Here is a 26,729-nt window from a genome sequence, read left to right as displayed (position 1 = left end):
CTGAATATTCAAATTAATAATATCATTGATTCTGGATATTAAAATTAAAAATATTTATGCAAACACTCTAAACTCTGAAAACTAGGACCATTTATGACAAGACTTTTTAAAAAACTCAACCTGTTCAATGCATACGGGATGAAGAAAGTGATGCATGGATTCAAGTTTGCTTTGTTATGTACTGATGCTTACCAAAACATAAGGATTCTGTGTTATATTTGTAACATTCTGACTACTTCTCCCACTTTGATTTCTTTTTTGTATCTCTTTCATTGGAGATGCTTAGAAGCAATTTTACCAGGTTGTAAGTGAAATGACCTCTAACAGTGAGCAGCAAAAAGTTCTGCCTGCTTTGCTTTGCACCTCTCAGAGTTAAAGCTAAGTTTAATTGAAGCTAATCTGAGTCATCACCAAAACTCCCCCTTTTTTTTATCCTGTACATGTTGCCATACAAAGCAGAGAGAGATTTGAGGTTTTAATTGTGGTTGTTTACGACCCTCTTTGGTAAGACTTGCTGAATTTCTAATTATGTGCTCAACCACTGAACCAAAGCTCCATACGTTACTGCATAAGAAGTCCTCCTTGATTGCTTTCTTTGAAGTTACATAGCAGTCTCGATCAGTGAAAGTATAGGATTGCTTTCCTGACATTTATTGAATAACCATTATTTAAATTATTTTTCTTCTTTCAATGAGTTTGTCATACACTGTATTTTACAACAGATTCTCTTTTTGCTTGTTATTTACATAAAAATTTCAATGCTTTGTTGCCAGAAATAAGGCAATGAACAGATACATGTAAAAGTAAAGTATGATTCACACAAAAATCAAAGATGAGTGGAAATATACTGAGAAATGCAAAGTTTTATTTTGCCATCAAATTGTATTTATTTGTAAGAAATATTTAAAATTTAAAGTATTGCTTTAAAAAGTAAACCTGAGCATCTCTGTTCAAACATTTCTAATTCATTCCAAATTAATCTGGTTTCATGGGAAAAGAAAGATGTAGTAAAAATAACATTTCTCAGCATAGTGAGGCATAGTGGTATAAAAGGCCTTGATCCATGGCCCACTAGAAGTCCTTATACAGTGACATCCCTCAGCCCTGGATCAGGGCTTGAGCAAAGGATATTTTAAACAGATGCGAGATCAGAATCTAGCTCAAAATACAAATACTTTGTCAATTGCACTGAAATGTGTCTCTCTATTTTAGCAGGATCAGAGAAGAATTCTACTACTCTGCATCGGTACCTCTAAAACAACAAGTTACTTTTCCGAAGAAATCTAAGTAGCTGACAATTTGCTCCCAATAACTATTTCTTCTCACATTTTCACTGAAGCTATCGTTCAGTTTAGAAAAACAAAACAAATAAATACCCCAAACATGTTTTTTAATAGCGTTTTTATAGTTTGGAAATGGCAGAGAATTTTACTCTGAAAAATTTAGAAGGAAAACCACAATGTTACATATGCAAATGAAAATAAAATACCTGAAGGCTTGGTTTTCCATGGTGTAGACATTACACAATAACTGACAGTAATTTAAATTTCATCATTATCATGCATTTGTAGGATTTCTTCAAAAGTTAAGATGATAGTTAATTTGAGATTGCTGACTTAGATCACAATACAGTAATTAGCCAAAATTAAAATTAAAGTCAAATTTGAAAGAAAATGAACCAGGTAATACAATGCATTGTGTAGTACTTTTTCCACAGACAACTTTACTGATAATCTTTCAGTGCATGAATTATCAGGGAAGAAATACACTCTGATTGTACAACTCTTTTACAAAACTCTTTGAATTAAGGTGGCGATGCAAGAGGTGCTAGCTTCCACTGAAAATACTATGTGAGTTTTTTGTATCTACTCTGGAGATGCATTTTTAGTATTTTTATTGTGGCAGGAAAAATAGCAAAGGTTTTGAGGAGTGCAGGGTGTCTCATAGTGCTCTACTGCTCTGGAGGAGAGTGGTTTGTAGTTGCTTAAAATATGTCTTACAGTAAAATAATTATTTGAAAGACCAGAACAAATCCTGAATAAAAAGAGTTAACACAAACATTTTGAAGTAATTATCTGAGCATGAGGTGAAATAAAATACAGAAGGAGGAAAGGAAGAAACTGTATTTCAGCAGAAGGAGGTTCTTGTCTCTTCCTAGCATCTCTGATCTTCTGTAATTTTTATTTTTCATACTGGCAGTTTTGACCATTTTTCATAAGGGAGAGTTGCTCAGCTATCTGTTCCACATAGTTTTAAACAGAAACTGGAAGAATAAGAAAAACAAGGCAAAACAAAACCTAAACCCTGTATGCTCCATTTGCTGAATATATGGTTTCCTTCCCCCCGTTGTGCCTGTGCCAGATGGCACTACTCTGGGTTGGATGATAATAAACATGAAAAATACAGTCAGTGTACGAGGAGAGATAACTGTGGCTGAATGTACCAGGACTGGAGCTGGTAGGGGGAAGGGGCAGAAGTTCCAGCTGTGAGAGAAAAGCAAAGTTCTGCTCCTCAAGGGAGGAGCTGATCTTGTTTCCAATTAGCTCCTATTGGCAGGGGCACATGGGGCCATTGGGAAAGAAGGTTTTCCCTGGTTATCCCAGCACCCTGCCCAAAGGGCAGATTTGGGACCATTTCCCTCCAAGTAGAGCGCAATCCATTAACCTGGGGTGATGGGGACTGTTTTGGTGCTGTAAAGGGACAGAGAGCCTGAGCAAGCTAACACACCTTTGGGTTTCATCCCTGGTATGTGAGGCTGGCAGGCTGCTGAGAAGGGGTAAGGTCCACCTGGCAGGATGGGCTTAGAATAGGGCTGCGGGGGAAGGGGAGGGGGGGGACATGTCTGGGTCAGAAATGGTGACTTGACTTTGTGCACACCTCTCCCTCTCCCATGGTCTGGCCACCTCATCATCAACTCGGAACAGTAGTGTCCACAGAGAGGACCCCCACCTCTACATATCCCCAAGGCAACATCTCCCTAGGAGGCCTGATGAGCTGCTGCTCCTCTTTGAAGCTTCTCCTCCACAACCTCTTTCTGGAAGTACTTCAGCAGAGATCTGGATGAAGATGCACCCACTTACAGTAACAGGGCATTTGGGACCTGGTCATGAGCATTGCTGTTGTCCACTGTGTAGGCACTGGCAGCACAACATTGCTTTTCCTCTGGGTTTCTGCATTCAAGCCAGTGAGTGACCCAGAGGGTACCTGAAGCATGTCCAACACCTCCCAGTACATAGATTTTGGGGGATTCATTTATCTAGTAGGTAAAGTTTTAAGGTGGTAAGTGAACAAATACCTGGCAGAGAAAGGTGCTTACAATGCATATCATCTCTTTCAAAACATTTTTATGAGGCAGGTAGCAGTCTGAGTTCCTGCTATTATTCATTTGATCACGAGGCTGATGTAGTTGAAAACAGGTCTTCTTTTAACCCATTAATTGTCCTTGGAAAACTCTCTTTGGCAAGGGGAAAGATCTTCCAGCCAGAAGATGTGCCTATGCATTAATTTATTTGCCCCATTCACTTCAACCTCTCTTTGATTTTCTTTGTTACTCTCATCTTTTCCTTCTTACCAACCACTGCATTCTGAATTGGGCAACCTTAATTTTAGGAAGCCAATCAAATCACGGGGAATAATTATTTACTTTTAAATAATTATGTCCTTTGCAATTTATGTGATGTTATTATAGAATCCATTACCCAATCTAAAGAGAAAGAGCCAGTTGAAGGCGTAGGAAAGAAACACTGAATTACTTTTGGTCCCAAAAATACTGTAATTAAGAATTTCTTAGCTCAGCTCTCTTAAACCGATGAAACTTTCTTCTCTGCTCCTGCATGAACGCTAAACAGTCCACACTCAAAGGTGACCTCTAATATGTGTGAACACTCCGTCCATGAACCAGGCAGTGTCTGAGGCTAGGGCATTATCCGTCTCTGTAGGTTCACTGTAAGACTGTTGTTGAAGAAGCAGCTTTGGATTCATTATTTCCTATGAGACAGGAGATTGAGGAGAGGCAAAGGTAACCCCCAACATTTTTAGATACCCGTGGCACAGACCTTTGCTCCTTGAGCACAGGCTCCTGACATGAGGGTGGAAGAGAGGGGAGTTTCCTCTGCTCACCACATGGTGATCACAAGTGTCACCTACAGACAAAAGAAAATGAAAAGGAACGATAAGTGAAACACAGGCAACGATTTCGTCCCTTGAAAATACACATTAATCATCTGACAGCCCTCAGCTTCACTGAACTGAAAGTTCAGTTCGTTTCTCATGGCAGGGCTAATTTTGGGACCAGTGCCGGGCGGCGAAGCTGAAGCCGGGCTGGCAGCAATAGTTAGGAGCGGCAACTGCATGAGTGTATTAAGAAACCGAGTATTTACAAAAACTCCTAACGGACCCGTAAATACCCAGCTTAGCTGCTGGTTTAATCACTCGCAAAGACATTGCCTGACTCTTTTAAAGCCCCGCATATCTGAAGTTTTGGAAGGAACTGTGAATAAATACTTCACTGCCTGCTCACAGCGACCTTTCCTCAGCATTAGCTCACTAGAGTGCCTGAAAGAGACCCGACAGAAAATAAGTTAAATGCAACTTAAATCGTCATCCGACTCGACTCTAAAAACAACAAGAAAGGAGAGGCGTCCACCAAAAGGTTGCAAAAGGCGTCAGCTGCACTGCGGTTATTAGGAGTGGAGGGAGAGGGATTGCGGGACGCGAGCGGGCAATGTGGCTGGGATCCCAGTCCCCAGTTGTTGGGGGGGGGGGGCTTTTTTCCCCCCCTTTTCCCCCTTTTTCACACTTTTTATTTTCCCCACTTTTTTTCTGGTGACTTCGAAAGATGTCACGGCAAAGTGAAATCTTTGTGGAGGCCTGATCATGCATTCAGACTGTAGAGTTTTCAAAATGTGATGTTTTGCAATGATGACATTAGAGTAGCAACCAAGGGTCCGAGACAGCAACGCCTGCTGCAGCTGGGCTTCGCTTTGAAATGCCCAAGACAATGGGGGCCACTGTTCTTCATCGCTTCGCCTTTCCATTCCATTTGCATAGTCTGTTCTGCCTGATTGACCAGCTTGGGCTGTCCAAGGGACCAGTATTGTTCACAGATCACTTCAAGATGGCACAGATGACAAGATTCAGGTGAGAGATGAAGTGGGATGATTCTCGAATGCCATAAGGAAAAGCTACCCTGGGAACTTTTAGCTCCAGAGAAATAATTTGAGAATCTAAGCAGTTAACAGATTTTATTTTTTTAAAAAAACCTGATCATATTTGGAACTACGCTGCCACGACACACAAATAACAGGAGGTTTGTGTGTTTCGTTGAGGTATTTTTTTTGTTTGTGTTCGGTTATGTGAGGTTTTTTTTTTCTGGTTTGGGTTCGTTTTTTCTTCTTTTTCCATCTCACACCTCACCTTCCCCAGACTAGTCGTTCCTTTCCCCAGGCGGGGAGTGGTGCCGTTGGAAAACTTTGTGAATAACAGTTTGCTTAAAAAAAAACCAGTCGACAATAAATAAAGCTCATCATAGAGGCGCGTTTTGAAATTCCTGGGTGCCTGCTCCGTAACTAAATGCCCGGATTAATAAATTAATGTTCATAAAGCACTTTCGACTGGAAAACCCTCCTAGAAAGGCGAAGCACTGTCAACTGCCTCCAGGAGGGCAGTACCCCCAGCCCAGGCTTCGTGAGGGGAGGCTGGAGGATGCCTCGCTCTTCCCGAAGAAGCTGTAAACGTTCTGCTGGGATCCCAGTTCTTCTGGCCCAGATTCACGACTGAAATGTCATGATCTGGGCTGCTTCCCCCACGCCCCCCCAAGGACTCGAGTAAACACACATACATGGCAGCGCCCCTAAAATGAGTTTCATTTGACACCGATGTTTTGACTTCATCTCAAAAAGACAAAATCTTTGTCATACAAGTATGTTTTCCCTGGAGGGGTTTCCAGAACAATTTGCTATAATTTCTTTACACCTAACGGAACTGATGGGATCTGAGCAGTAAAACATATTCCCACAGTAGTTTCGCTCTCTCGCGCTCTCTGTTACCCTCCTGGGGTTCAGATCACTCTTTAGTATAAATATTGCCAATAATTGTGCTAATATGGTGATTCTCGGAAAGAAGCAGAACTCTCTTCTCGTGTATCAGACCTAAAGCCATGCGACTTCTGCTTAATCTCTCGGTGTTTTCTCTCCTAGCTGCTCATCTTTCCCCTGCAGCGACTAATACACTTAATTACATGATTTACAAGAATTGCCAACAAGGTCCCAGGGGCCGCTAAAGACCGATCCCCACCCGGCGAGTGGGGCGTAAGGTGCGTGCCTGTCTGCCACATAGGCACCTCAAAGGGAAAGTGTCTTCAGCAGGACTCGGTTCATCAAAACTATCCAAAATATCAGGCCCTTCTCCACCGTTTCACACGCACCCGCACACCCCTCTCATGTTGTGTTCCGGTCCCAGGTTGGTTTGAGGGGTGTCGTTGTTTCCCCCTTTCCCCCCTCTTCCCCAACCCCCCTACCTAGAGAAAGGGGTTAAAAGCTGCAGAGGAAACTTAAGTGGCTCTGGAGTTTGTTTAATTTCCCTCCAGTGTTTACTGATAATTCGAGAGACGCTTATCTCGGGGAATATAACGATTAATACAACCGCAGGTTTCCAGATAAGTGATTGTGATGGAGATTGTTGGCGAGAAAATAGACAATTATCCGCTGTTAGCTTTACATAAAGATCGCATTAACTTGAATTAGTTATCAGACAAAAGAACATCAGAAAGCTGCACCTTTCTGCCAAGGCAACCGCTTGCAGGCGGTGTGCTCCGCACAAGCAAACGCACCGCTGCCTCCCCAGCATCTCGCAAGCACGAAAAGGGCGGCGGGCCCGCGGGGCCGGGGGGGGCGACGGCACCGACACGCCGCGCTCCTGCGGAGGCACGGCCGCTGCGAGGAGCGGGAAGAGCGAGCCCCGGTACCGGGGGATCGCTTTAATATCAGCTGCCCGGCCGGGCCGCTTTCATTTCCATAGGGCGAAATTAACATGGACGTGGGGCAGGCGCTGGGGCGGGGGCAGCGCGCCAGGGGAAGAAGCGGCGTGGCTGATCGCCAAGGAAACCTCGCTGAAAGGGAAGGGTAGAGCATGTGGCTATTAAAATCCCGACACAATAATAACATTAAGGAAAAAAAAAATAAAACCATAATGATAACTTGGAGGCAGCTCTCCATTTGCATATGAAACCAGCGGCCAGAAGTGCGGCAGTTCCCTTGCCGCATTATATGCTCGGCGGTCCGAGGTCGTCCTCCCCCAGCAAGACTGAAAAGCCTTTTGATTATTTCTCCTCTCCCTAGGAAAGGCTGATTCCTCCGTAATTGATACGGAGAAGGGCCGTAATTAATTTTGCAGCGAAGTAAAGTGCAGCTTCTTCTCCCGGCTGGAGAGGAAGGGCTGAGAGCGAGGAAAGGGGGCGAGGGAGCGGAGGCGAGAGGAACTCCTTCCGAGAACCCCTAATTAAAAGAAATCACGCCTCACCCTCTCCGGCACCGAGACCCCCTCGACTCCTCGCCACCCCCTCGCTCGCCGGGGAGACAAGAAGGGCAGGGACCGTGGGCTGCTTTCACCGAGTCAGAAAGCATTCACCAGGCGCTTATGGTGCGGGAGGTTTCTGTGGGAATCGAGTGGCTCGAGTAATTGGAAGGGGAGGCGGGTGCACTCTCGGCTGGTTTCACTCTGGAATTAAAGGCAGCCTTCAAAATAGGGTGTTTGTTAGAGAACTTCAGTCGGGAGGGAACCTGCCATTTCGGATCAGTGCATTTTCTGTGCTGGGTTTCCAGACAGACCCTTAAGCACCGTGTTTATCTGCGTAAGGGAAGAGGGACAGGGGTGGGAGGCTTTTCATGTGTGATGGGGTAATAGGGGAAAAAAACGGCGAGGTACTTCAGGCGGCAGGCTGAAGCCTAACAGATGCTGGAATACAAATCAGCTCGGGCGAACAGGGGCACCTCAGGTCCATGCCTGAGGTAGCCGCGAAGGGAGCGGAGAGGGGATGCCAGGTGAAGTGGCGCTGCTCCCACCCGGGACGGAAAGCACCGGGAGCCGTCCCCAGCCTGGGGACGTGCCGCTGCCGCCGCTGGGTCCCCGCTGAATGGAGCGGATAATGATCCCCGGTTCCCAAGGCAGGCTTGCTGCTGCCTGGTGAGCCTTGGATTTGTGTGGTCCAAGCCTTTCCCAGCTTGTCCCATTCTGTCACCAGGATAAGGGGCTCCCTCGGCTCGTTTGCACCTGCGTCGCTTTTGGCTCCTTCAGGAATGCGCTGAAGCTTGTAATCAGCTTTGTGAAGCCATTGAGTGCACGGCTGAGTGAAACTTCCAAAGCTCGCAGAAAACTGGCCCGCTGAATAGGAGTCAGCATGGGGCTTCTCTCCAAGCCCCTGGCCTGCCAAATTCCAGCAGAGCCCCTCACAATCAGTCCACACAAGCTTTACTGCTCTCCCCGCACTGAGAGAAGCGAGAAAAGAAAAGCTAAAATACCAGTCACCGAGGTTAGCGGTTTGTTCCCAGATTAATGGCAAACGCTTCTCTGCCCAATCCCAATTCACTCGGGGTGTGTGTGTGTGTATACACATATATATATACATATATATATGTGTGTGTATGCATATAGATATACGTGCACATGAATGTGTATAAAAGCCTATGGGTATAACAAGAAAAGGAAGAAGGAAATAAGGGAGAGTTATTAAATTTTTATTTTATGTGACCACAAAGGTTCTTGTGGCACCAAATAGGTAGCAGGCTGTCTTACTGTCCCACGGGGTTATGCTATTCTCATCTCAATCTTTTCTGCAACGGTATGGTTTTAAGGCTCTGGATGAATGTGACTCAACTGCAGTCTGGTTTTCCATCTGGAAGTGATTGCGTACCAAACAAAACTCTGGAGGAGAGCAAGAGAAAAGCAACGGGCAAGTTTAAAAAAAAAAACACAAACAACTCTAGCATCACTAAACCCACTTTAGGATAACTCAGAGGGCCACGACTCTGTGGTACTCGCAGAATGGGTTTCCCATGCCCAAAGTCGCGGCCGCCTTGCGGTCCCCAGCCTGGGGGAAGAGGGGATTCTCCACTGCCGCCCAGATTGCTTCCACACCGGGGAAAAGCGAGCGGGAAAGGTCCCACTCGAATGAATCCCCTTACTTCGCGCATCCTTAACACTTGCGACATGTATCCCTTCACTGCATCCGATTGCACAGGCAGGAGTGACGCTAAGCAACTCGGGAATACGTAGCACAACTTCATCATATTTTTCATCCGAGTTCTGTCTGTAGTTGAAGATTCACATTTATTAGCGTAAACAATACTGGAGCTATACAAACACCTTGCTTTCTAAAGCAAGTCCTTTCACTGTAATAAACACAGTAAAATGTCCTTAACTCTGCAAAATTGTAAGGCAAGTGCATTGTGAGATCAAACCTCTGAGTACAGAACAACTGAGCAAGGCTTTAACTTCCGGTCTTGGGACTTCTTATTCCATTTATATCCTTCTTCTTCTACATGTGTCTAAAATAATGTAAACAACATTATGACAACATGAATACTTCTTGCAAGTCCTCCTCTTCGGCTAGTATAAGGGGGGAAGTGTACACTTCCAGCATTTCCAAAGATAATGTTTCCTGAAGGGTTTAGCCATGCCTCTTAATTACGTCATGGAAATCATGTTTTCTTGAGGTCCACATTGAAATAACCGCGGCAGAAGGGACAAAACTAACTCCACAGAGCTGGTAGACATTTCTTGTTGGTTCAGCACGATTTTGTCTCGCTTTGCTCTCATGCTTTTGGTGTCTTCTCAATTACCGCATTTTCAGGAATGTCCCAGAAATCGATGACAGCAGTAGGTGTTTTCGCCATTGCCTTCTGGCGAGTTTGTAGAGGCTCATTGGAGAGAGTCGTTTGCACAACAGGTGCATAGTTTAGCAGCATCAACGCACCGTATTCTGATTCCCCAAGCCCCTCTGAAGGATAAGGTAACACCCGATATAAGGAGTTAGGGAGTAAAAGCGCAGAGGAACATGTCTTGATGTTGAAGTCCTGACCCTTCTGCTGCACAAAAACTTCTACATGTGGCCAAAACCGGTTTAAAGCCACATCTCTTTCTGTCTGTAAAGTTTCTTTTCTTTTTGGAAGTTTGATGCGCTATTTTCGACTGTGTTGCTCCTTCCAACCATTCTCAGTGACAAGTCATGAGGATATGCAGTAATTCAGAAATTAGTGAAATTTTATTCTTGGTGGGGGCGTTGGATTAAGAGGCTGGGAGAGTGTGAAACAAGTCAACGTGTAATTGTATGATAAGGCTCTCACGAGGAATTTATTGGCCAAGTTGCTATTTCTATTCCTTCCTAATCTCGTTTAGCACATTCATTCTCTGCAATCTGTCTCCATAATCTTCTGTGACAGAATGGCAGCCAATAGAAGCATGCATGTTTGGAGAGAAGAGAAAATATGCAGAGGCGTGATAAACTGATGCTAATTATCCATATTTAGGACACCGAGTGCAGAAGATCAAGGTTTACAAATAACAAACCAGAGCCAATGATGATGGCTTCCTAGTGTGGAATATATTGGAGGGGACAAGATAAGGGTTTCACATGCAGAAGAGATTTATTGGTCAAAGGGTTCACCTTCCACTTTTCCACTTTTATATAGCAGTAAATTATTTGGGCTAAATTCACCAGAACATTACTCTTTTATTTGGCAATGTGCCATGACTTGCTCTTTCTTTGTGTCCTTTCAATGCAAATCCTTGTAGTGTAACATCAGTTGATAAGAAACAAATAATTGAAGTAATAGGTAATTCCCTTTAAATTGTGCATATAGGACAGTAAGGTAATCATCTAATGTAGAATGAGACCGGAGTATAGAGCAGATAGCTGAAAGTGAAACAATATCCATCTCGGCTATTAAATTACATTTGTACTAGGGAAAAATAACCTGCAGAAGACTTATAGGCTGAGGAAGAGACAACACTATTTTAGTCACCTTTAGGCCATTTTCCTACAGACATCTCAAATTTATTTCACTTTAAAAACAGCTTACCACAATTTTTCTTGCTTTCTCTTTCTCTTTCCCCCCCCCCCCTCCCGTCTTTCTTTTTCCCTCGAAAGCTAGCATTTAAATTAAGGAGTCTTCATTCTCCTTTTTAAAAGCTCTTGGCTCTGAGAAATAATAAGGGAATTCAACTTGGCAATATCTATGTTGTATGGTTGAGGGTCAGTAGAGTGATCTTAGCAGTCTGCAGTAACTGTATTGTAAAGTTTACAAAATGAGAATAATATTTGTCGAGTTTATGTTTATTTACAAGTTCAGAAAGTATTCTGTACAGTGGCAAAATTCGAAACGTTATTTTCTATTACCATCTTGCTGTCAGGTAGAGGTAAACTGTTCTTTAAGAAAGTCACTCTTTAATTGTGTGTCAATATTCCTTGCTTCTCGAGCAGTATTTTTCTTGTATGGGTGGTACAACGACACTCAGCAAAATACAGAACCTGCTGTTGGAGCAGAAGATACCCGTCTCAGAGGTGCTTCAATTAGGAAAACTCATTTAAAATATCTCTTCTTCGATATAAGAAAATATATTTCTTCCGTGACTACTCGTTTAAGATGAGAAAATTTTCTGGCATTTTGTTTTACTGCTGAATGACTGTAGATTTTTTCTCTCCCTCTCTGAGGTATTCCTTTGAATTGGTCCATGTTTTGTGTTTTCTGCAGATGCAAAAATACTGCAGTCCCAAGCTTAACATTTTCACAGGTTTCCTAAAAATATTTCTAAAGTCAGTCATGCTTTTTCAAATTCCCATAAGTATCTGACTTCTCTCAAAATTACCAAAACCACATCATTAGAGAAAGAAGGTAAGCCAAGAAAACGACTGCAATTTGGGTCATAGAAATTGCCATTTGGTCACTAGTGGATAAAAGCAAAGGGCATCAGGATTGGAGCAAGGATATGGAACACAACAGCCTGGGGACAGGGCTGGCTCTGGGGCTGCCCTCCGCAGTGAGTGCCGGCCCATGAAATACCCCCGGGCTATTTCCCGGGGACGGGGAAACCTCTGGAGCCGGATTCAACCCCCGCTAAAATCCACCAGGGGCTGTCCCCTCCTGCCCCACTCGGGAAAGCGCAGGGTAGAGGCCTTCGCAGCTTGAGTGCCCCCGGCTTCCCCCGTGTCAGGTGAACCTTTGTCCCGTGTCCCCCCTCCAGGGACAAGAGGCGTTTATCTCCGCAGCGATTCCACAGCCTTGGCCCCCGAGCTGCTCCCCGGGTGTGGGGCTCCCCACTGGCACCCACGCTTCCACCACCCGGCCTCTTCCTCTCCACCCCGTTGAGGACCGCCTTCCCCCACGGAGGGGGCAGAATCCTGCTCCCCACGAGGAATGCTGGGAAGTGTGGGGGGAGTCGTGAACCTCTTGAGCAGGAGCACCGGGGCGGCGGGGCGGGGGACCCCCGGGTGGAGGTGCCACGGCGGGGCGGGAAGGGGTTGCTCACACCGCTTTCTGTAAGAAACTACTTGGCGCTGCCGGAGGGGCGGGGGTGGGCGCACGGGAAAGCCGGGTCCTGGGCTTCATGGAATAACCTTTGGCAACTAGTTTGTCTAAGGTTGATTTTCAAAGTAACGGCCTCTTAAGTCCGGACCGGTTTGAATCAGCAGCCCCTCTGGCTGGAGTCAAGACGGCAGGAGGCTTCACCGCAGCTGCCTCCACCCCTGCTTTCCGGGCGAAAAATCATTTTTTCCCCGTTCGTCGGAAAAAGACAGCCTTCTTCCACAGAAAACTCGAAGACTTTTTTCGAAATCAACATTTCACAGTTCCGTTTGTTGTCTCCGGAGAGACAGTGGAAATCCCTCTGAGCCGGGTGTTCTCGCTAAGCAAGGCGTGCGCACCGGCGGAGGGAATGCCGAAGTTTCCCCTTCAAGTGTTTTGTGGTTGCACTTAACTATATAATGCCCGATGACGGAAGGCACTCTGTTCCAGATGTTGTCCATCTGTTTCACAGAATACGAATGGAGCTTCTATAACATCTTTTCTGCCCTTTCTTCATTTTTTTTTTAATTATTATGTCTCGCATCACAAAAGCCAAACGCTATCCTCCGTGAATTTTAGCTCTTATTTTCCTCCTCCATACTTCCATTCATCACTCAGTTTTCACGCCTGTAGCGAGTCCTCTACCTGTTAGGCAATAGGTATGTGATAATAAAACTAGGAGGTGAGACAAGACCTCTCGGCTACCCCTGAATCTGGTGTGTAGCTCTGTGCATATGGTGAGAGACTTGCATTCTCCAGCAAACGCCCGGAAACTATGATGGGATGTTCCCAAGTACGTGACGTCATTGCATATATTTATGAAGCAGTTGGTATCCACACAGTGATTTTTATTAAAGATTCTTTTTTTTTTTTTTTTTTTTTTTTTTTTTAATGTGTACTAGCTTTTGCTCGTTAAAGGAGATCAGCAAGAATATCCTGAGGAACAGAGACCATGTTTTAACAAGGGACTCTGAGACCCTGAGTTTGTCTCTTTTCATGACAATGTTTACCTTTCAGCTATAGTATTTTGTCTTATTGAGCATCCAAGGCTACCCTAAGAGAGATGATAGAAACAGACGTTCAAATAGGAACCCTTAACTGTGAGTACATGAACATATAGTTTAGGCATTACGAAACATTTAAAACATGTCTAAGATGCATGAACACGTTTAGTTTCCTACCCCAAACTACCCACTGAATAATACAGCTACATAGCAAGCTTCTACCAAATTAGGCTCATTTGGTCACCCAAGGATGCCTTTTGCAATAACGCCACTTCATTGTTTTCCTTATCTTAAATACGTGGATACGTGGCATGTTGATCATGATGAGCTTGTCCCACTTATCTAGTGAGCTTTAGTCTGCGACCCCTAAAACTGAGATGTTGCTATATTCGGGAAAATCACGCAGGGCTTTCCTCTGCAGCTCTCTAATCAAAGCAAAACGATTAGAAGACTATTTGTCCCTATGTCGTGACCCAGAACTTAGTCAGCTAAATGGACATTTTTGCTGGAAGTAGCAGAAACTTCCTCAGCCTTGCTAGAAAGTTAGAAACTGAGAGGAACATAAACATGCTTTTTGGAGGAGAAATGCATGTTCTGCTCTCATTACTTTGTTCTCGGCTGTTCCATAAGACACATAAGTAAAGAGGTGACACCAGAGCATGAAAATTAGTGATTTGTAAAATGCACTGCATGCCTACATCCCTCCTTTTCATTCTTATGGCAGCTCAAGGCACACCGCTGAGGAGATTTTTAGGCCAAACTCCATGCCTCCCTTATTTGTATCTTCTTTCCCCCCCCCCCCCCCCGAATTTTATTCTTCCTGAGCTATATTATGGAATCTGACATTCACAGTTCTCCTCCTGTCTCTCTATCTTGACATATACAAGTTTGAGCTCACCTACAACTGTGTGTTTTAAAAAGTGTTTCCCACTTAGTTTTGTTTTCTTTTTCATGGTCCTTCAAGGTAGAAAGTGCACGTGCTCGCAGTGACTCGATTGCATAGCATTTTGTAGTTTTCATTATTTCCTACATTTTAACACCGGGGAGGAGCTGGACGAAGACGAACCATGAGCTTTCACCTGCCCGGGGACTGAAAAGTAATTTAGAGGAAGGTAGGACTGACAATGCGCGAAGGTAAAGATAATGAGAAAAAAACCCCAAACCATCCCTTAACAAAAGCAAAGCCTCTTTCACTCTTCTGCTACCTACAGGTGAAATAAAAGGTAATATGGAAAGTTAATCTAATCACTTGATCAAGGGATTGCACAAGATTTTTCCAAAAGATAAAGATGTCCTGTGTGCTCTGCAAGAACTTCACGGTTGGAGTGAATGTAACTCGGAAGCACCGTAGCAGGTTTCAGATCTTTCCCCACCACTTAGGAATTGTTTTCGTGTCGATACTCCGTTTTGAACTCCCCTGCTTGGGCTTTTAGGTCTTTCCTGGCTTTGGGCTACTTGTGTTTGTAGCTCCAACCCTGAACAGCCATTCATTCTTCTAATCTGATTAGGATTGAACTATCCACTGTCCAATGATTCTAGCAAGACAATCTTCCTACAGATTTTTTTCTGCACTGGAGGTAAAAAAAAAAAAAAAAAAAAAAAAAAGACCTGAATTCAATACGTCTGAATTCCGTGCGAGACAATTTTTGGGTAGGAAATAAACATCTCCCTACACCCCCGGCACCTTCACCCCCCTCTGTGGATGTATGGTGCCTTTGTTCACCGCTAGTTCCTAGTTGCTATGGAGTTTTACGCCTTGGTAAACTATATTTCACCTCCTCCCGGTGAAAGCTATTCTTTTCCTAAATGCACACTTTGCAGACTCCGGTCCTTCCCCGCCTCATGTCGGCTGCAATTCCTCAGCCCACGCTGGTCTGCTCCTGAGTGAAGCCATGTTTTCCCACTCGGATCTCAGCTCACCCTCTAGCACTTGCCCAATTGTTTGACCCCCGACAGATGCTCTCCTGTTTCTCCTCGGTTTCATTGTCCTTTTTTTTTTTTTTTAAGGTTTCTGAGGGATAGTCCCTCTATCTGAGAGCTGCAGTTAACCGTGGCACACGTCTTCTCCAAATCAATGAGAGGTGTCCGGTCTGAAAGCGTGGACAATGAGATTTTACTGAGCATGAAGCATATTACCCCCAAACCCGTCCTGACAGGCCGTGCTAAAGCACTGAATGACTTTCTTGAAACGAGACCTTTCTGAAGGCTCCTCCCTTCAGAGAATTACACCGTCCAGGAAAGATAGGCATGAAACTGCACGAGGGCACCACAGGGCTTTGTAAATTGGGGGTGGGGTATGTGTTCTTTGTCACAAGGCCCCACTACTTCTACCCCAAAGCCAAGGACCAATGTTCTTTACCTTGGCGGTTGCTCCTCACTCAACACCAGCTCCACACGTGTTAAAGGATGAGGTTTTCACTTTGGTAGTTCCAGACTTTTTGACAGCACATACAGCAGTGTGATTCAGCTCAGTCGGCTCCTACTGACTTCTAGCCTACCCTACAGAGGCATCGCTAGGGGTGTCCCGGGTTTAGGCACAAGGACTTGAAGGAATTCCAGGTCTCCTGCTAGCACCCCTTACCACTTTGTGCGTGCGGCCACAGGAACAGGCCCCATACACAGCACCGCTGTTACATCAAAGATCCTCAAGAGCCTCCGACCTTTAGTTGGTTTATCTTTACTTTTGCAAATTTTCCTCCAACGGTAGGATGGTTCACTGAGTGCAAAAGTCAACGGGCTTTCCCTTCAGCGTCTCTAACTAAAGCCTCTGGTTACATCTGTACCTGCACACCAGGTTCCCCCGTTCCTTTGTCTGCCACCCTGCACCTCGGGCCCGTCCCTGTGTCCAAACTCTTTCTGACGTTACTCAGCAGAGGCGCAGTGGGGTTGGAATCAGCAGGCAGCGAGGCAGACAGGCAAGTGGGGTTGGAATCAGCAGGCAGCGAGGCAGACAGGCAAGGCCCTGCCTGCCCTGCACCCACAATCTGTTATCCCTCCTGCCGCCCGGTGGGAGGGCACCCACCGCTCCCCCGCGTCCCTCTCTGCAGCCACTTTGTTCACGCCAGCCCTCCCCTCCGTGTCCGGCTCGGAGCTCTGCAAGACCGTGTCCTGACACGTTTTATGTTTCCTCTGCTCTGCCTCTCTTTTGGCAGAGCCTTGCCTTTCCAGTCACTTTTCAGCCAAGCTTTGCTGCTTGACTCCTCTCCGCCTCGGCCGTGGGAAACTCAGACCTCATTTTCCCCCCAGAAAGCAGCATCCACCCCTATCCAACCTCAGCATGAACCCAGGGAGATTCGCTTAATCTTGACCGGTACCCTCCGACCCCAGCCTGCCGCTCCTGGGCGCCAGCCCTCCCTGGAGCTGCGTGAGTGCCCGTGGCGCTGGGGGGACGGAAGGGCAGCAGAGCGAGACGGCGCCGCGTTTTGCAGAGCGAGGCCACGCGTGACAGCAGGTGCGTGGGGCTTCACTCAGCACTTTTAGGAGGGATGTCTCCGAACCGGGCCAGGCCCATCGGCTTCGAATCCCCTTCGGCTCGGACAGTGTGTACGGAGGCGCTAGGTGCTGGTTGTGGGGTAGTGCCGAACCACCCAATATCCTCGCTTCTGGGGGCGCTGAGTTTTCTGGAAGAGGAGGAGCCAATATGCTGCGAGGTGGAGGGACCACTTGCTTCTCCCCCTTCCCCTCCCCCTCCCTCCAAAAATAAGAAAATAGCGTGTGTCGTCTCCTCGCCCTGTGCAGTGTCTGTGTGCGTGGGGTGTGCGCGGCACGGCGGAGCGGCGGCGCCAGTGCACCGCGGGGCGCGGAGCGGCAGCCGAGGCGCCCACCCGCCGCTGCCGGCGGCCCGTCGGGGCGTGCCCCCCTGCCCCACTCCCATCCCCCGCCCCCGGTAGCCGTGCAGCAGATGGCCCGCGGTCCGGGAGGGCGGCCTGCGCCCGCCCGCCGCTGAACGCATGACTGGAGCCGGGCTTTGGTGTCGCCCATCCCGGGAGGGTCCCGTGTGGAGTTCAAGGGCGGCCTTTGCCGGCTGACAGCAACGCGCTTGTTTTTCCCAGATATCTCGGCCGCCCCCGCCTCTCACGCCTGGAACCCTCCCTCCTTGGTTTCCCCTCCTGCTCGTCGGTGAGAGGCCAATAGACTGCGGTCGGAAGATGGGGCGCACCGCAGCATTCTCCTCACCGCCACCCGCTGCAGCTCCCCGACCTCCCGCTGGCACCTCTCTTCTCCCACCCTCCCGGCTGTGGCATCGCCCTCCTCCCCGCAGCAGAGCCGAGGCCTCCCCCACCAGACTCCCCCCTCCACGGCGGGGTCTGGTCTCGCTGGCTGCCCGGCCGGCCGCTGGCTTGCAGCGGGAGCCGTCGGTATTCCGCCGGGTGATTGTAAACGGGTTTGACTGGCCGTTGATCCCGGGGTCAGGACTCTCCTCGCTAATCCCTCGCTCTCCAAACACCACCCCCCGCCCTTGTCCCCGCGTTCTCCCTCCCTCACTCTCACCCCTCTCGTCTCCTTCCATCCCCGTTTCCCTCTTGCATCATTCATTTGCAGCCCCTCCGACGGCATCGGGGGCACTTCACTTCCTGGGGCTGCAGCTCGCAGATACCCACTCGCACCCCACGAACAACATTCCCCAGGCCCACTGCTCCACGACTCTGGGGTACTTGCTTAGCGAGGAGGGCCCTTCCAGCAAGATCAGGCCCCCGTACACTCACACGGACACACGGACAGACGAACACCCTGACGCTGTCCGCGTCCAAGGGACTGCCCCTTCCCGGCACTCCCCACGTGTTGCTGAGTGTAAGAGGGAAAGGGAGAGCTGGAGCTTACTGAGGGGAGCTGGCAGAAAGTGTGCGCGAAGGGGGGAGGGCGGGGCAGAAAAGGGCAGGGGAGGGTCGGTGAGTGCCCGGGAAAGGCGGGGGTATTGCGGGGCGTGGGAGAGCGTCGGCGCCAGGCCCGGGAGCGCATCTCGTCCAGATAACCCACAGGCCCCTGCCAGTTCGTGTCTTTTAGTTCCATTTTACTCTACAGCAACTCTCAGATCAGCCGTTTCATTTAGTTTTCAGCGGGGGAGTGTGTATGTGTGATGTTGTGGCGCCTTTTTTTTTAACGTTGTTTTTTTTTCTTCCATGGCAGTTTACGCATGATAATAAAAGCTGTAACCTCGTCAGACGTTCAGGTGACCCGGCCTGATGTCATCTGCATGTGGCGCAGCTGGGAGGGAGGGTCCTCACCACCCCCCTGTCCAGTGAAGGAGCATTTCGGGGGGCTTCTTGTCCCGCTGTAGCCCTCCGGGCTCGTTGGCTCTGATTTCTGGAATCGTCTCTCTTTATATCTTCATGGATGATTTAATGTGCCCTCCTTCCCCACTCCGTTGCTCCCAGAGGCTCGGAGCCGTCCCATCGATGCCCCGCCCGGCGCTTGTTGCGGTGTGACTCCGGCTGAGGGCACGGAGGAGTGGAACTGGAGGGAACGGCTTTTCCCCGGCGCCCAGCGCCACTCCTACGAGCTCGGCGAGCCACGTACGGTGGGGGGAAGGAGAGGGGGGGGAAAAAAAGTGGGGGGAGAACCGTTGGGAAAGAGCTGTGGAGTTCAGGCCAAGTTTGCGTTTTGGCTCGAAGTTTGGAGCGGATCAAATCTGTTATCGCTCTGTGCCTCCTGTCCTTCTGGCTGCTCTGCCGCCGCCCCCCTCCCGGGGCAGATGGACCCTCCGTCAGAGCGCTGACCGCGGGGGCGGGATCTGGCCCACAGGGGGCTTTGACCCCAAGCTCCCCACGCTATACGCAGCCTAACTCCGCAGAGGACACCTCCACCACGCTCCCCTTCGCCTTACTCCCTGGATTGTCCTTCCTTTTACTGAAAACGAGATGACTTTTTGGTTTAATTCTTCCACATACGCGATTTTAATAGCTCTGTCAATCATGTTAAAGGAGGAACATTTCATACAATTTTAGATTTAATGTACTTAAACCATAAATCGCTTAAACCTATTCTTAGTTTTGCATATTCAATTATTCTCTTATATATAACTCGCAGAGCAAAAAGCCGGAAGACCTAATTATTTTACTGTACCTAAACCCAACTCATCTGCCTAGGAAAGTTGTTTCGTTTGTATACCCAAACGTGAAGTTTAACTTAAGTAAAGTGAACTGCCAAACCAACCAGTAAAACACAAGCAACAGAAAAAGCAGCAAAAAATTCTACCCTGATTATGTTTCGGGGAGGGCGGTGGGGGGTGAGGGTGGATGTTTTTGGTATTTTGTAGTGGAGTTTTTTGGTTTTTTGTTTGATGGGGTTTTTGTGTTGTTTGTTTGTTTTTTTTTCTTTTGGAGGGTGGCCTTTCGCAGAGCAAAATGTATTTCTTTGAAAGGCGGGATGAGAATATTCGAAGCTTATTTGAATATAACCGAGATTGGGTCTGTTTAATCCACTTGTGTTGAAAGTGCAGGTATTCCCATTATTCTAGGCATAACGCCATTGAGCCGCAAAATTCTGAGAGTAGGAGGGAAAACTCGTTAAAAGGAGATCATTTAGAGAACCGTAATATTTCTTTTTTTTTAAGCGTTTCCCCGTAGTATTTCTGTTGTTTGGACGCAAATAAACAGATGTTTATTTGCTTTTCTCCCTTGACCGTCCCAATCCTCCTATTCCATCAGACGTGTTCAGCGATACAGGATCGTCTCACTGGGATTTTTCTATTCTGCATAGTCAGCAAATGTGATTTTCAATAGCTATGACCCTTAAAGAAAAGACATGTAACAGGGTTGCATCAGATGTATATGTGTCTGCATGTGCATATGTACACACACACACACACACTCCTCTTCGGTCATGATGCTATCTACAGTGTGTATAGATATTTACGAGTACGTAGTATGCACATGAAGGAAAACACATTTCAAGAGACAGTTCAACAGGTAGCCAGCCTATTCTGCATATCTAAAGGTACGGCTAATAATATTTTAAATTACATCTAGGACCGTGTTTGGCTGGAGGTAACCGACGCCAGGGAAGTTTTCTCACAGTTTCCTGCTTTCTGTGTGCTCTGTTCGGAGGCTGAACATTTCCAAAAGTCGCCTGTCGACTGAACCCACACACACCTCGCTGTGATAAAGGCTCAAATAGTTGAAAAAAAAAATGTGAGAGGCTTATTTTCGGTTGAAATCAACAGACACCTTCCATGAAAATTCTGTGTTCAGTTTAAAGCATAAGTAATTTATACAAAATTATCAACATAACTCGGAAGAGTTATATATGTCAATTGACATGTAAGCATTATAGAAGAAGTGCAATCTCTAACAGGGACCAAAACCGCTCCTCATTAACCAACTAAAACTTCCGCACTCATTATGGACGAAGTATTTATTCGCCAGCGCTAAAAGATAATTTAAAAAGTCCTACAGCCTGCTGCCGCCGACATTACAGTCACGGAAGTTAATTTTGTTTCCTTTTGTTTAAGTAGTTATAACTATTTTAAAAATTCATTTGCTACAGAAGTTTACAGCAAACTTTTAATTCTAACATATCGAAAAGTATCGACCGACAGCTAGAAAAAAAATTAAATTTCAAAGCACTGAACAACATTCTGCAACGAACTGACATGCATCGTTTTGCTCGACAGCTTTAGCACCAGTCGCTGAAAATTGAGGGGGGGGGGGGGGGGGACGTCGGAGGGGACAGAAACGTGTGACCCCTCCGTTTCCCGCTCGCCCCCCGGGATGCTCCGGAGGGACGGGGCTGCTTTTCGGGCTTGAGGTTTAGAGGTCGCTTTTCTTTTCGAGATGAGCAAAACTAAGCTCTTTCTCTTTTCAAGGTGTTAATTAGAGGGGAAGTGCCGCGCTGACCGGTGCCTTCTCGATTCCCAGGGAGGTAGGTGCCCCCCCTGGGCCGGCGGGAACTCCCGGCCGAGCGGGGACCCAAGGCGAGCAGGGGTGAGCAGCACCCGATTACCCCCAGGGGGAAAGTTACTGCCCCAGCAAGGTTTAGACCACCAGCCCAGCCATAAAGTCTACAAAATAAATGTTCATGGCTAGAAGAGTAACGCAGTAAGAGGCTTTCCCTTGCAGTAGGGAACGAGTATTAAAATAAATCTACCTTCATCCCTCCCGGTTTGCACAGGTTAGAGAACATCGATATTTACTGCAGATTGCACATCATTCTGCTTGCCGCTGCTGTTTAAAACTTCCTTCCCAAAATTTAGGTTTACCCGCTGTATTTCTAGGTTTACCATGGCAAACACTACTAAGTTCTCCAGGAAATTTTTGTTTGTTTGTTTGTTTGTTTTTAAAAACCAGGTGACTTTTTCCGCTTTGAAATTTATTTAACTCAAAAAAAAAAAAAAAAAAGAAGGACGCATCCTTCGGATTTCTGTTTAGCAGAAAAGCTTTTTAGTAAACTATGTACAAAATCTGAATTCCTTCATAATGCCTAACTAAAAATTATTTCACAATGCATTTACAAGAAATGATACAAAAAGAAAACAAAACCGAAGAGAAAACAAACAAACAAAAATATCCAGATACAATAAAATTTTACAAACCTCAGGAAAAAAAATGTAGTTTCTAAAAGAAAAACAAAAGTTTTATAAATAAACAAACAAGTAACAAAAAACCCCCAACCCAACAAAACCGCGAGAATATCTACAAAAAACTTTTTAGTTGTTCTTTTGGATTTGCTTTAGTACATGAGTAATAAATGAGAACTGTTTCCTCATCAACTTCGAGTTAATTAGTCAATAAAAAGCCTTCGCAAGAAGCGATCCGTGACTGAAATCGTAGCAGTTCCACGCGGTATAAAAGTTGGCATCGCCTACAACTTTTTGTTGGTATTTTTTTGTCTTTTCACCATCGTTTCCCCCCCTTTCTCCTTTTTTCCTCCCTTATTTTCTCTTTCTCTTCTTTTGCAAATAAACGCACTATGCCTCTTGGGTGAATGATAAATACTGTACAAAAAGTCTCGATAAAACACGGAAGTTCAGTTTAAAACTAGTTTTATAAACTAGTCCTTCTAAAAAAAAAAGGTAAGTAAAGCAACCGTTACCTTTTTTCTCTCTCGTCATTATTATTATTATTTATTATTATTATTACAAGAACATCAAAACATTTCTGTACAAAAAGGAAGGAAGAAAGAAAAAAAAAAAAGAGAGAGAGGCGGGGAAGGGCGGGAGGGAAGGGGCGCGAGAGGCAAAAATAAGAGGGGGAACCTGGGAGCGGGGCAGGAGAGGCGCGGGGCCGGGACGCGGGAGGGCGGCCGGGGCTGAGCGTGCGGTGGCAGCGGCGGGGCGCGCAGTCCAGCGGAACGGCCCGGGGCCGCGGCCGGGGCCCGAGAGCCGAGCCGGTGCTCGCACCCGAGCCTGCCTCCGCCGCTCCGGTGCCGGCGGGGGTTCAGATATGCGTCAAGGGGACGGTGCCGTTCACCCCCGTGCTGGCGCTCTGGTAGTGCTGGGGCAGGGAGTGGAGCCGGCTCTGGGCGGCAGCTGCCGCCGGATCGCCGCCTTCCCCGGCCGGTAAGTACATGCTGATCATCTCCCGCAGGTCCCCGGGGCACGGGGCCCGCGAGTGCGAAGTGACGGGCGGGCTCACGCTGGGCTCCGACTTTACCAGCGAGCCCAGGGCGCCCAGCGCCCCCGAGGAGGCGGCCGCCGCCGCCGCCGCCGCCGCCGCTGCCGCCGCCGAGTTCTGGTGGGGCTGGGAGCCGTAGGGCAGGGCGCCGTAGCCCGAGGGCGAGGCGCTCATGTAGCCCTGCGAGTTGGAGATGGGGCTGTACTGCAGGGCGCCCATGTCGTAGCGGTGCATGGGCTGCGGGTTGTGCGGGTGGTGCGGGTGATGGGGGTGCGGGTGGTGCGGGTGCCCCCCGCTGCCCGGGTGCTGGCTGTAGGCGAGCTGCGCCTCCTGCATCATCGCCGCCGCCGCCGCCGCCGCCGCCACCGAGCCCGGGTAGGCGCCGTTCGCCCAGCCGTTCATGTGCGCGTAGCCGCCGCTGGCCGTGCCGCCGGGGCTCTCCAGCCGCTGCCCAACACCGCCCGGGCTGACGCCGACGCCCATGCCCACGCCGACACCGGCCGGGCCTCCCGCGGCCGAGCCGGCGCTCAGTAGCCCCCCGGCCAGCGAGTACTTGTCCTTCTTGAGCAGGGTCTTGGTCTTCCGCCGGGGCCGGTATTTATAATCCGGGTGCTCCTTCATGTGCAGCGCCCGCAACCGCTTCGCCTCGTCGATGAACGGTCTCTTCTCGGCCTCCGACATGACTTTCCACTCGGCCCCCAAGCGCTTGCTGATCTCCGAGTTGTGCATTTTCGGGTTCTCCTGGGCCATCTTCCGCCGCTGGCCCCGCGACCACACCATGAAGGCGTTCATGGGTCTCTTGACCCGGTCCTGGTTCGCTTTGTTCCCCCCGCCGCCGCCGCCACCGCCTCCTCCGCCGCCTCCCGCTCCGGTCTGCCCCGAGAGGTTCGTGGGGGCCTGGGCTCCGCCGGGGGAGTGCAAGTCCGTCTCCATCATCATGCTGTACATTCAAGTAGCTTTTTTATTTTCCACCGGCGCCAGACGTGAAAAATGAATCAAACATAGAGGAGCCCGGGCGGACGGGGAGCGAGCGAGGTGAAACCCGTTCGTATCTAGGTAGCTACCGCCGTGGAAAAAAAAAAAAAAAAGAAAGGAAAAAAAAAAAAAAGAGGAAAAGAAAACCGCGAGGAGGGCGATCGGCGACCCCACCGGCGAAAAACTTTCTCCCTTTTGCAAACCACTTTCGGGGCTCGGCGGCGACGGGAGTTCGAGCTGCTCAAACAGGTGCACGGCAAACTTGCTCCTTCACTTGGCGCGGCGGGAGGAGTGTGCGGAGCCGTCGGCGGTGTCCTCCGCTCGCCGGCGCTCCCCGGCAGACGCGCGCACACCCCTCCGCTCCCTCTCTTATCCTTAACGGAGCTATTTTTTTTTTGTTCTTTGCTGCTAACTTGGAGAGAGAGAGGGAGGGAGGGGAGAGAGCGTGTGTGACTTGCATCCGCTGATCGCAGGTGAACGGAGCAGAAGAGAGGAGAACCCACCGCCACGCGAAAAGGAGGCGAAAAAAAAAAAAGTATTTAAACGTTAACTGAAAAAAAAAAAAAAAAAGCGGGAGGAGGATCAGGGGAGGGAGGGGGTGGGGGAAGAAGCCCAACCAAAACACGCGCCGAGCCCGGCGGCCGGGGCGCGGCGGCACAGTAATTTGCTGGCGGTGGTCTCCCTCCCGCGGCCCGGGCGGGACGGGCCGGGAAGGGGCCGGGACGGGGCCGGGACGGGGCCGGGAAAGGAGGAGAAGGAGGAGGAGCCGCCGGGCGCGCGGGCGAACGGCGCTGCAGCCATACGGCGCGCGCCGAGCCCGCCTTAAATCGCCTGCCGGCGGCCAATGGGGGTGCGCCGCCGGGCCGTGATTTGCATATGGCGCGCGCCGGGCGGTGACGTGCGGCGGGGCGCGCCGCGCGGGGGGGGGCGCGCAGGCGGAGGGGCGCCCCCGAGGCGGGGACACAACACACCCCCATCCCGGCCATCCCGGCCATCCCGGCCATCCCGGCCATCCCGGCCATCCCGGCCAACCCGGCCATCCCGGCCATCCCGGCCAACCCGGCCATCCCGGCCAACCCGGCCATCCCAGCCAACCCGGCCATCCCGCCCGCCCCCCGGACAGAGCCCCGGGCAGGCCCGACCCCGCGCTTAGGCGACCGTCGAGCGGTATTTAGGAGGGGTGAGGCGCCCCAGGCTGTCCGCCCCACCACAGAACCGGTGCGAGCGGCACCTAAGCCCGCCTTTTCCCTGGGACTTCGTCCGTTCTGGAGATTCTCCAGAGTCTCCTCCGACGTCTCTCTCAGGTGTTAAAACTGCTCCTAGGCACGAGGCAGCGTTAAAAACTAGGCCCGGGCACGAGGCAGAGACTGGACGCAGTCATTATTCATTTAGTCCTAGGGGATTTAAAATCACCTGCGACTAAAGAAGATGCATGAAAAAATATGTTATATTGATGTATAGTAAGTACAGGTGTATGACTTTTTTTTTCCCCCCCCTTGAAAATATTAAAAGACTACCCTTGTGCCTTGGCTGTCCTGTGAGACTTTAGTTATTTTACAGAGAGGAGAAAATGGTCCACGTGGAAATTCATGCTGCGATCTTTAATTGCAGCCATAGGAATGGCAAGTCTGTCGCACAAATGCCCATGCAGATATAAACTGCTGCCCCTATCATCTTTTGTCAGGTGGAGAAAGGGACACATGCATCCCTGCTCGTTTCATGGTCTGTGAGTGTAAATTCTCCTGACCCTAGTGGCCATCCAAGGCTGGAATCATGCTGCAGATTCCCCAGCTACTGTTATTACCACCAGAAGTTTTCTGCAGTAAGGGTACACACCATGCACAAAGCACCATCCTTAGGCTCTGGGCTATGATTAGACTTTTTTTTCCCTATTTCCAATGACTTGTTGTGAAATAGTGATCTCATCATGATAGTCTGGGTTTTCTGGCAAGAGGAAGGCACCTCTCAATTTCTGCTGTCCAAAGGCTTGGCCTGCTTCTGGGTTTTTTGAGCTCAGCCTGAGTGATGATGTTAGCTCAGATGGGCATGCTTTTGGGAGGATCCTGTTCCCTTCTAGTCAGCCTTAGGGGTTCAAAGAGCGGACAGGAGGTAGTGCAGGATTAGACACATGTTTCTCCAGCTGATATTTTCTCAAGTTGCCACATCTGCTGTGGCAAAACAAGCGAGGCTGCTGTGATTGCTAAATTATGTATTTAAAATATAATTGGTTGAGGTAGGAGGGGAGGGGGAAGGGAGAGAACGTTTCTGCAGAAAGGCACGTTTCCACTTGGATGGCCAAATGAAGATATTAGGAGTAAAAACTGCAAGATAAATGACATGGCTCGCACATTATCCATCCACTCAAGGCCTTAGTGCTATTTCTCCCTGAAATTTGATATTAAGGTACCTAAAGGCCTCCTGATAAATACATGGGTCGAATCTCTGTAGGCCAACCTTTTCCAGAGGAGTTCCTTGCATCCTGCCAGCCAGAAGTCCCCATGGGAACATATGCTTATCCCTGGGAACTGGTGAAACACACCAGCTTCCCTCTCCCTCACATGCAGGTAAACGGTGGAGGAGGCTGACCCTGTCTTCCCTTCTCTGGTGCGAGGGCAATCGCTCATCTGGAAGCCCCTGAGGCT

The 26,729-nt window shown here is 48.6% G+C and overlaps 1 protein-coding gene across 1 annotated transcript; it reads right to left on the bottom strand.

The window, feature by feature from the left end:
• Positions 1-21,165: 21,165 nt before the first annotated feature.
• On the bottom strand, positions 21,166-24,895 carry SOX1 (SRY-box transcription factor 1). The gene has a single exon (XM_032680271.1). It carries the CDS (start codon positions 24,058-24,060, stop codon positions 22,936-22,938), a length of 1,125 nt encoding a protein of 374 aa, XP_032536162.1. The 5' UTR covers positions 24,061-24,895; the 3' UTR covers positions 21,166-22,935.
• Positions 24,896-26,729: the final 1,834 nt, after the last annotated feature.

The sequence above is a fragment of the Chiroxiphia lanceolata genome, chromosome 2 (genome assembly GCF_009829145.1).
Source record: "Chiroxiphia lanceolata isolate bChiLan1 chromosome 2, bChiLan1.pri, whole genome shotgun sequence".
Classification (NCBI taxonomy): Eukaryota; Metazoa; Chordata; class Aves; order Passeriformes; family Pipridae; genus Chiroxiphia; species Chiroxiphia lanceolata.
The sequence above is the reverse complement of the archived record's forward strand: the minus strand, read 5'-3'. Positions and strand labels throughout refer to the sequence as shown.

Coding starts and splice junctions, on each gene's coding strand:
- SOX1 (XM_032680271.1), bottom strand. CDS start 24,060: ATGTACAGCATGATGATGGAGACGGACTTGCACTCCCCCGGCGGAGCC.